The following is an 11,137-nucleotide window of genomic DNA, read 5'->3' as shown; positions in this document are numbered from 1 at the left end:
TAAATATAAAATATGTATATGTAATGTGAATATAACTAAAATAAAATATATGAACCAGGTAAATAGGTTTTCAGCAGGGTGGCTGGATACTATTTTGTTTGACCAAGACACACAACCAGTTTATATTATACCATATTTTTATTTCCTTAAATTTATACTTATATATTTTTTTTCTTTTTACAGTTTCAATGACAATCAAAAGTATGAACATGGAGGAATACAGCCAATAGAAATCTACTATATATTGAAAGGACATTTCTTTAATGAGTTCAGATGAGTTAAGCCTCCATTGAACAAGGATACAAAAATACAAATAAATTATACAAGGGCAATTCAAGTCAAGGCTACAAGGAAAACAATATGTACAGTATACTATATTTCTAAGCTAATAGTCCAGTACTGTATCTAAACATAAATATTACAATAAAGCAGTCATCTTTAATTTTCTGATTTTCTGATGAATTTCTGAGGGATGTATCCTGACTCAATCATTCTTTCCATATTCAACAGGGTATCCAAAATTGGAGAAGTTTTCAAAAAATAATGTTATTTTGTTATTCATTGATGAATCCAACACAAACCCCATCTGATCAGAACAAAGCATATGATGCAACATTGACCAGGCTGCTTTTCGTGTTCTTTGGCAAAGTGGAAGTACTTTTTGTCATTTTGTGAGGAGTGATTTTCTACTTGGACGCCGTCCATAGAGGTTGACTTCTTCTCACTGTCTGAGCAGTTAATGAATCACTAATTTCCATAGATAATCCAAATGCTAATTAAGAAAAATTTAGCATAAGGTTGCATAATAGTAAAATTGTTGGTGACATCATTTTTGTAGGACAGCCACTGTTACTGATAGCATGTCTCTTCCTGTATGTCTTAACCACTGCTCAAGCTGTGTTTGTCCAGCCTACTGATGCCCCTGTCCCAGATTCGTCCTTATGAAGTCTCACAATCTGGTTTCTAAATTGTTCAGACAGTTCCTCACCATGTGGAGCCATGTTGCATTTGACACAAACCAGGCCAAAACCGTGGCGGCTGTGGTGTTAACATATTGTTGTATTACCTTGTTTGTGGACGTTGCCTTAACTGGAAATCACAAATGTAATCACTTTTGTTGTAGTGATCACAGTAATCTGCCTTATGTTGCAATGAATACAGGTGTGCTCAAGTTTGTTAAACTGAGGTTGTCCTTTGGGGCCTGTGTTTCTTCCCAGATTGTAAAAAGAACAAAGTGTGGCTACAAGTATCTTGCTTTTTTTGCACTGGACAGCAGGTAAACAAACAAAAGAGTGTTAAAATTGTGGTTTGGAATAATAGTTGATTCATATCTGAGAGGGGTGAATAGGCCAGTGTCTGAGCTATTGCTGAAGCTTTTCTCCTCCCACACTCCCCCCTCGGTGCCTCTGTGCACTGACCCCTGCCACTTTTGGAGCAGCTCTGGCCGACATGTTGATCAGATCCCCTGTGTTAGAGCCAAACAAGCTCACAATGAAAAATGCCTCCACATTTCCTCGGTTTCACAAACACTGTTTAAAACAAAAAGCCCTTATCGGACCTGCGTATTATTCACTGTGTTAATTGGAGGGAAAATAAATGTATTGTGCATTTCGACTGTGCTGTTAAAACAAGATAAGGTCCACACGAGCAAGTCGGAGGCAGTGGCTATTGGATGAATTGTTTAATAGAGAAAGTGTGAATATGTTGGAAACAGTTTTTTTTCCCCCTTCTTTCTGCTGTACTGAGGTCTGGCAAGGCAAACGTGACCAATCGGGTAATCCCCCCACATATGTAATTTATTGATTGTCTACTGATTTTGATCCTACCTATTCAAGCAACAAAGGTCAGAGGTCAAACATATACAGGCACGTTGAAACTACAACACCCCTTTAAAAAAAAGAATAGGTGGGATAACTCCACCATGTGAGACATGGATGCACCTTTGTGCAGGCTTCCCAGTGCGTAGCATTTCCAAAGCTACACTGAACAACAGGTGTGAACAAGTAAGAGGTTATATCTTTCATTTCACATCAAGAACTTTTCAGCAGCTGTCAAGGTTTTTTTCACCTTCGGCCACAAAGGACCTCACCTCTATTAACGCTTTTATTCCTAACAAGTTCAGCCACCTTGTATCGAGAAAGTGACGGCTTTGCATTAATTAACAATAAAAGTAAAGCTGTTTTTTTTTGTTTGTTTCAGTTTAAGGAAGATCTCATTTATCCTGTAATTTTCATTAAAATTATTTAAAATGAAAACATGAAAGTCCCCAATAACGGATGACAATATTTGGAAATGTTTTGAGAGTAAACAGAGTAGAATAGTACGTGGAAACATAATGCCACAAACCATAACCTGGTTTTGCAGCCTATACTGATTGAAAAGGCCAGCAGATTGAAGTTCATGAGCTCATTATACCTTGAGTTACATTAGTGAGCTCCATATTTGGTAAAGTCAGGGCACAGAAAATCAAAACATGAGCTCACATGTTTCTATAATTGGTATGTGTCCTACACCACAGGTTGGGGCAGTAACGAGTCACTCCGCCCTGTACAGAAGTGAACTGATTGTCCAGTTTGAATAAACTGGGGTATAAACATGTCAGTGATCATGTTTGTCTGATGAAGACCTTGTGACTGCTGTCACCTCCCTGAACCATGATAGCATCGGCTGGACACAACAGCACCACAAACACTGACCTGGGTGTCACTCATGAAGATGTAGAGGGTTCACCTACAGGTTATAACAACCCGCCATCACAATACTCACGGAACCATTGGGCTCTGTCTAGGTCAGCAAATCTGGAGACAAGCTGTGGTGATGTGTGAATATGTGAGGGCTGATACTAGTGCTTTTGTAATGTGTGACATGAGTTCATGTGTTTGACGATTCATGGTTGTTTTAAAGCCCACAGACATCATTAGGTAACCTTACGTTGGACTTGAGTTGCAACATTTGATGCCCGTAGCACTCACCAGAAAGGAGGGAGTGTGTGGAACTGTGTGTGAATGTAATACACTTACATGCACGTATAAACACTTGCTTTTTTAAAGATTTAATGTGCTTGATGCTGTGGAAAAGAAAAAGAACGGTGGCGCATCATGATAAGCTGAAGCACGTTGTTGTATTTTGTGCTCTTGTAAAAACAAGGGGTACAGGAATTCTGACAAACGTCAGTGGTATACTGGTGACTGGTATAACTCTAAATGTTTTACATTTGAGGGAACACACTGGCATTCACAGCAGAGAATAGTGTACATGTCACACCATGGCTATGATATAAAATTAATTTAGACCTTGCTTCTAATAATTAGTGATGTAATAAGATTATAATTAAACTGGATATTTCTTAGTAAAAGATATAGGGGTTGGGATCTGCACTCTGCCTCTAACTGCGTCCCAAGCATGCTATGAATATCCCGTCAGTCAGCGAGGCAGGAAACAGGCAGCCAGCGGGTTGTCTGGCTGGCTCTGCCAGGCCTGCAAGGGTCAGGCCTGTCAGGTGGGGGTCAGGCAGGTGAGGCAGACAGGGGAACAAAGAACCACTAACAACCCCCCTCTTCCTCCTCCCCGACCTCTTTCCCCATCCCGTCTGCCTTCCGTTCCCCTCAGAACAATTGCCACCAACAGGAACAGGAAGTGATGTAGAGAGGAGGTTGATCTAACCAGGGCAATTCCTTTTACCGGGGGTCAGACGAGGAAAGAGAAGGTAGGAAAGACAGGCTTGGAAATAAGGAATCATAGAAAACACACACAGCAAGTGATGGCAGAGTATCCTGTTTGGGTATATGTGTGTGTGTGTGTGTGTGTGTGAGAGAGAGAGACAGAGAGAGAGAGAGGGACTTAGCTATTAATAGAATATGACAGTAGTATAGTGTTGTTTGTGGTGTTGAGGAGTGACTTACAGTTATCATGGATTACAGGGAAAGATTTTAATTCAAGTAATGTGGTATTACTGTGTTGATACTCTTATGATATTTCCCCCATATTATTCATGTATGTATTGCAACATCTATATTTTATCCATCTAATATGTTGATCCTTTTTGAGCACAGTCCCCATCTTTCATGTTAGATATCAGAGGATGCCATTTGACCGTGACTGTGAAAAAGGCTATGACAGCAGTTTGAGGCACCACACTCATGTTAACACTGGCCTCCTTCATTGTTGTTTTGACTCCAGGGCCTCCACAGTGCGGTGACCAGCTGGAGTGCCACTGTCTGCAGTGTCTCCCTCCTCTCAGTCTTCCTTGAGTATGTGAGCAGGCGTGTGGCTTCGACAGTCAGCAGCCCATTCCTGCTCTCATAGCACAAAGGCAAGCATGTGGCACTTGACAGCGATGCCCGATGACCGACGCATGCTACCACAAGCCCCAGAGGCCCTGCCTTTTAAGATGTGGCGGAGGGGTCCCTGCCATGAAAGGCGACACCTAAGCCTATGCCAACTAAGGGTCCTTGCGTCTTTCTTTCCCCCCACCCGCGGACTTTTGTCTGTCCGCGGCTGATAATTTACGTCACACTTTTCTTCTGTGCTGGGGGACAAGCCTGCGTTGTATGTTATTAATACCATTGTTAACTGCACATTCAAGGCTGGCCTCTCCCCCTAAGCTCATCATGTTACCGGTACATTGCGCTCAACAGAGAAATAGCAAATTCTGCTTTATACCATCTATAAATATCAGAGGGAATACTTTGGCCAGTTATGGTCAGATGCAGGCTGATTGTTATAATGCATCCGGCAACATACTCAAAGGCTTTCTTCTTGGCTGGAAGAAGGACTGATTTTAAAGGTGTTGCTTTCTGAGATTTAGGACGAGGGAAGAAAAAATGAGTAGCCAGTATGATGGAGATGCCAAATGCCAGGTGACGAGTGAATGTTGATTTCCATTTCAGAAATTCAGCCAGAAATGCTGCTCCAGTGCTTGTCGTAAGGTTTGATATGTCACAGCGCGCTCTAGAGGCTTATATGGGAATGGGTTTGGACCCTTAATTCATCAGCAGCAAAAAATGAAACTTTGAACTTAAGCAAAAGACAAAAAGTAAAACATCTTGATATCTCTGGTCAATTTAAAAAACCAAGAGAGCTCCAGAGGTTTGTTAAAGAATAACTCCTGGATGACTGCATTACAAAAACTGAACGTGCACACATGCACACACACACACACACACACACACACATTTTACAAAAAAGCATTGGTAAAGATGTATCATACATTAGCTGAAGCATGTATGTGTAACTCAGAATAGATAGATAGATAGATAGATAGATAGATAGATAGATAGATTGATAGATAGATAGAGGCTTTATTGTCATTGCACTATTGTCTGACAGTACCCCCTGAAGATTAATTTCAAATAATAAAAACATAACAACAAAACAAGTAAGCAATTAGAATATAAGTAACAATATAAGTTTAAAAAAGGGCATGTTTAATTTGTATCCTCATATAAAACATATTTACTGCAGCTGTAAATAATTGCATTTTACAGATCAGGTGCATTCCAGATGAAGGTCAGTTAAGATAGCAGCCTTAATAAATAGAGAAATAAATAGATAGATAAATAATTAAATGGAAAGTTGGACATTGGTTTGATGAGTTTTGAATGAGTCAAGTCAAGTAGTTTTAACCTTTTTCCATTCATTTTTAAGGATTTCATAGGGTGTAACCACATTTCATTTATTTCTTTTAATAACAATTAACAAAAAATGAGCTTCCATTTTTTTGTTTTTATCTTTACTTGCATCTTCAGTGTTTTTTGTCAGTGTGTTATTAAATACTCTCTATGACTTCTCAGATTTTTACATGTAACACTGTCTCTTTTGTTTCTATTTTAACACATTTTATATTGTTTAATTACCTTTAATTTATTCCTCAATCAAAAGTCAATTCACATTTGAGTTATAATTCAATGCACAGTGATACAACGTTAAAGGGAGACCTTCGGCACCGTATGAAGTGAGGTAAAAGAACGAGGTCAGCAACATCAACAACATCCCTGAGCTGCTGGAAAGACTCAGCAGTACGGGAGCAAGGAGAGATTGGAATATTAAAAGCAACTATATAACTAACTGTGAAATTTTAAAACGACTTAAAACTTCATATTGTCAGCCCTCTGTAAAGCTCATAATGGGGTATCAATACAATTTTAAAGCTCAATAATTTAACACTATACAGTATGAACTGTGTATGCAATAGTTTGTTCACCACTGGATAAATTCCACATTCAGTTGATTTTTAAAATGAAGACAAATAAATCAAGCCCCTCTGCAAACAAACAATTACACTGAGCCTTTCTTCAAATATTAATGATCTTTTATCAAACAGTAAATGGGCATGTAGAAAAAAGGAGCAACATTTGATGAAACAAACACCTTTCCAGTTGTTAAGAACAGGAGGGTAGAAACATTCTGCTTTGGCTGGGGCAGTGGCAAAGGAGAACACAGATTGTGGATGACAATACCCTGCTGTCAGTCATGAAAGTTGGTGTGAGAAGAGGAAGGGCTTCAACTAAAGGACAATGATGCAAAGCAGACTTCAAAATCAGTCTCTGAACAGAAGATTTGGAAAGCTCTGGATATGAACTTGAGACTTTCTACACAGCATAGTTGACATGTACTGACTCTGACAGTGACAGAATTATGTGATAAAGAAACTAATATTGGGAATTCCACTTTTGTGGTGGACCGTTGTGGTCTGCCCACATTGATTAACAATACCTTTTTCCGTTTTTATTTTAGTGCTTGCTCATAAATATAAACATCGTTTTATTTATTTGTTGTCTTACACATTAAGCTTGTCATATCAAATGTACTGTTTGCAGGCTGTTATAAACAATCTGTAAGCTGTTACTGGATCATCATGGAGCTGTAGTAAAGACCTCCCACATGCAGAGGCGCTGTTTCAAGCCGCGATGCCTTTAGTGTACCAGCGGGATCGCACGCGGAAGGGAACCCGCCATTGAAGCAAATTCACAACGTGAGTGTTTCGTCGAAGTAGAGTTTATTTTACAAGCTCCGGTTTTTCTTCTCATACCCGTCGTCGGTATTTTTTTTTGGAGGGATGGCGTACAGAGGACAAGGACAGAAGGTCCAGAAGGTCATGGTGCAGCCCATTGTATCCTTTATTATTGCAGTGGACGACGACCGCGGGGGATTTTAATGCTAGGAAAATGTAGCGGCTAGGTTAGCCTTTTCTCGTTAGCTAGCATTTTCAATAAGAGTAAACGAGGGGAGACTTTCAGTTCAGATATATGGGTATACACCGTGAAATTAGATTTTTAAATAAGGAATCAACTGCTTGATTTTAGTGTTGTTTGTGTCGATTCCTGATCATTTTTGGAAACTGTTCTGGTTCATGGTAAAGCTTTCAGTGGGCCGGTGTGTAGACTTAGCCTTAGCACACCGAACTCCACTGTTCAACCGTTTGTGGTGATGTGTATTATTATAAATATTATATATTATTATAATCCCGTACATGCTGTGGATCCGCGTGTCTGCTTAAATGTGAGTGCAGAATGTAATAATGATTAACTTCCGGCACATGTGTTACTTTGTTAGCCAACAGGCCACACGGTAACACCACAGAGAGCAGAAACAAGTAATATAATATTTCCGTGAACGATTTACGATTAAACAAATTCGACTCGTACATGTCCGAGTTATTGTTTCTCTGGTGTGAGAATGAGTTAATACATTTATATATTATAATAATTTGAGTTAAAGTTTAGTAAATACTGTCTTACGGTTCAACTGACTGTGTTTCTTAAAGCTCAAGTCCAGGTCTAAAAAGCGATCAGACAACGTAATCAGTAACCAGTTAATGTGCCATAACTCGTTACTATGAAAATATTTGACTTCTACCAGTGTGAGTGTGTGTTTGTGCATAACACATAATTTCCCTAACTCCATGTGTCAGAACCTCATTTTCAGGTACCTACAAAATGTAAGTATGAACTTAATCATCAACAAAATTCATATTTTATCATCAGAATAGTTTATAGTGTGTTCTGATTTGTTTTTTTGCATTGCCGGTATAAAATTCCCATCCCTTGACCTCTCATCCCCAGCGCTCAAGGATCCAGGTGTGGCTGTATGAACAGGTGAACATGCGGATAGAGGGCTGTATTATTGTAAGTCATCTGTTTGATCTTTTTTTCTATTAAGTCAATTGTGCGGAAGTAAAATTTAATTTCATTAACATACAGCTAATGGATAAGATTGGGTAATCATAGGTTGAGTAAGTAGAATGAATGGACTGAAAGAGATTCTGAGACCGTGAGCACACTGATGGATAATCTGACAATGTATGTGACATGTACATGTTGGTTCGAAGAAATACTCTTTTTACTCACTGAGAAGCTTAATCAATGGTCAGAATACAAACAGATCATGGATTCGTCTCAATGTTCAACTCAACTAATAGATCGGACACACTACAAGATTTTCAAAGTTGTAAGATCTCTGTACCGTTCATACTCAACCTAGACTTGCTGTCTTGTAATCGCAAGGCTTTCAGTCTTTGTGCCGTTTACACTGCGTGACTGATGGGAGACGGGGGGTCACACACTACACAATCCTTCAGCAGGAGAAATCCACAAAGAATGTCACTGGTCTCCAAAGTACGTTTTGTCATGAAAACACTGGCGAGATGTAACAGGGAAGCCCCCCTACAATAACAGAAAAAGGCATTAGTTGTTAAGATCAGATATTAGTTATTGTGACCATTATGAGCATTATTTTTGCAGTTTTACACCATGATGATTTACCTGAAATATCACCTGTTATCTTTGTGTAAATGGAGCAAGGAAAGTGCGTGAATTCAAGATGATACATTAGGCTTGTTGCTCCAAGTAAGGGGTGCTTTACTCAAGCAAGATATTTAGCATCTAATTTCATAAAAAATCTTCCCCTTTTTCTGTCACAGTGCAGGCGATGCTCTAATCATGTTTGTTGGCTGCTGAACTATTGAAGTTGTTTTTGGTCTAACATGATTAGTACAATGATCTATTTTTTATTTGGTTATTGCAGATTTTCGAAAGCAGGTTTTGAAGTTGGGGTTGAATCTTGTTTTAGGTGACATGTTTATGAATGAAACCGAGTGTAACAGCAGTATAGCAGTTTCAGGGCATTGATTATGCTAATAATGAAATCTAATTTATGAACATGTGGCAAAATAACTGGGCTGAAAAAAACAAATTCAACAAAGGTGTGCACCCCAGAAAAATACGGAGGATTTAGGGAAAAAGGGAAAATGTTCTTGCATGAGCCCCATTAAAACCAATCCACACTGTTCCCTCTCTGTCTCAGGGTTTTGATGAGTACATGAACCTGGTTCTTGATGATGCCGAAGAAGTTCACATGAAAACTAAGAACAGAAAGCCATTGGGTAAGAGTGCACTCTACTTTTCGACTTTTCTACCTTTTTTTTATATACCTCACAAATATTTGGAATATATACATCTCAAACTGGCAAATTACACATGGAATACTAGTGCTACCCCTGACAAGCTTAACAATGAAGCAATGACCTAAAACACTTAATGTTCAATGACACTTAATGTTCAAGTATTATTTATTTTCTGTAAGAAGTTGAACATTACAAATATACTCTAGAACATTATACAACTGCTGCTGTATTAATACAACTGCTACAAATGCGTTGGACACAATTTGCAGTGCATGCTACTACTTTGCTTCTTGTCAGACTTTAAATAATCCTCGGGCGCTTATTATAAACAATGTCCTCGTCTTTTGAGCCTCGGGCTGTTTCCGTCTGGGCCTCTTCTAAGGTAACGCTAAGGTCCTCATTTTCTCGTTTATCTCGCTCTCACTCCTGGTGATATGATGTTCAAGACCGCAGAAGCCTAAACACAGACAGAGCTGCTACCGGCTGCTCCTCGTACGCTCTGCTGTGTGCGCAACCTAACTTGACATGGCTGTAACTCTATTCCAGCCACATGATTGGTTCAGCACAGCACTATTCTCATTGGCTGTCCGTGTTGTCTGTCAAAACATGGATGGAATTAGTTCTAACAAAGTTCTATCGACCGTGTCTTAAATTTCTATCTAGGAAAAGTTATTTTGCTTTAATAATCGTTATAGTTTTATCGCCCAGACACTGAGGCACAGAGCCTTTTAATCCCATTGGTTAATGGTCAGTTATTAATGAACATGGGCTTGAAGAGGACAAAAAGGACTAACATGTAAAAGTACATTCACATTTAGGTTGTTAAGAGACTTACAATTTCATCCTGTAAACACTTGTGTATTATTGTAATACAGGCCTTTTTTCCTGTGATTATCGCCAGTATCAAAACCACTAGAGATACATTTTGTCACTCATATTCATACTAACACAAGGAATGCTTTGCTGCCCAATGTTTATTTTACTTGCAGTAACTACCCAAAGAAAATCGTTTTGTAATATTTATTTTTAAAATGATGCTCAAAGTACCCATGCACTTGGATGTTTGGTGTATACCTAATGAACACACCTGTGGGGTAAGCCTGCTGGAGAGAAACCACACATGCTAAGAATCCTGCATGTGCTGTCACACTAGATTCCTTTTCATCTTCAACCAACTTGTTTTACGCTCACTACTTTGTCCAGAAGTGACCTGACACTTTGTCTCCCTCCATCCATCACCATCATCCTCTTCTGATCCACCTACACTTTGTTTTCTCCTCTCTCTGTCTCCCAGGGAGGATCATGTTGAAAGGAGACAACATTACCTTGCTGCAGAGTGTGTCCAACTAGGACAATGCAAGCACCTGAATATCCTACCTTACCTGGAAAGAAATATTTTCCCTTGTTTTTTTTTTCTTTTTCAAAAGCTTGAGTACGTTTGTGTTTTTGTAACATGAATATTGTGATTGTTTCTTTCTACTTCATGGATCCATTTTGAGAATAAAGTTTGCGTTTCTTACTACTGTTGTTCATATCTTAACTTACTTCACTCTACGTGTTTCCCACCCTCAATCATTATGCAGGTCATTTGACTAAACTGCCATCTACTGGCAGACAGCAGTGCTGCTATGAACTTATGTAGGTCAAACTCCCAGCTCCAAATGACAGTTTAGGGCAAAGTATGTTTACTTGAAAGAGATTTAATGCTTTTAATTATATTTGAGTTTTGTTGTG

General features: G+C 39.0%; 1 protein-coding gene across 1 annotated transcript; it reads left to right on the top strand.

Annotated features, from left to right (window-relative positions):
- Positions 1-6,931: 6,931 nt before the first annotated feature.
- snrpe (small nuclear ribonucleoprotein polypeptide E) lies at positions 6,932-10,922 on the top strand. The gene is made up of 5 exons (XM_035630925.2): positions 6,932-7,111; positions 7,913-7,939; positions 8,064-8,126; positions 9,304-9,382; positions 10,698-10,922. The coding sequence occupies exons 1-5, from the start codon at positions 7,058-7,060 to the stop codon at positions 10,751-10,753; spliced, it is 279 nt and encodes a 92-aa protein (XP_035486818.1). The 5' UTR covers positions 6,932-7,057; the 3' UTR covers positions 10,754-10,922.
- The last annotated feature ends 215 nt before the right edge of the window (positions 10,923-11,137 follow it).

Source organism: Scophthalmus maximus, chromosome 6 (assembly GCF_022379125.1).
Source record: "Scophthalmus maximus strain ysfricsl-2021 chromosome 6, ASM2237912v1, whole genome shotgun sequence".
Classification (NCBI taxonomy): domain Eukaryota; kingdom Metazoa; phylum Chordata; class Actinopteri; order Pleuronectiformes; family Scophthalmidae; genus Scophthalmus; species Scophthalmus maximus.
The sequence above is the reverse complement of the archived record's forward strand: the minus strand, read 5'-3'. Positions and strand labels throughout refer to the sequence as shown.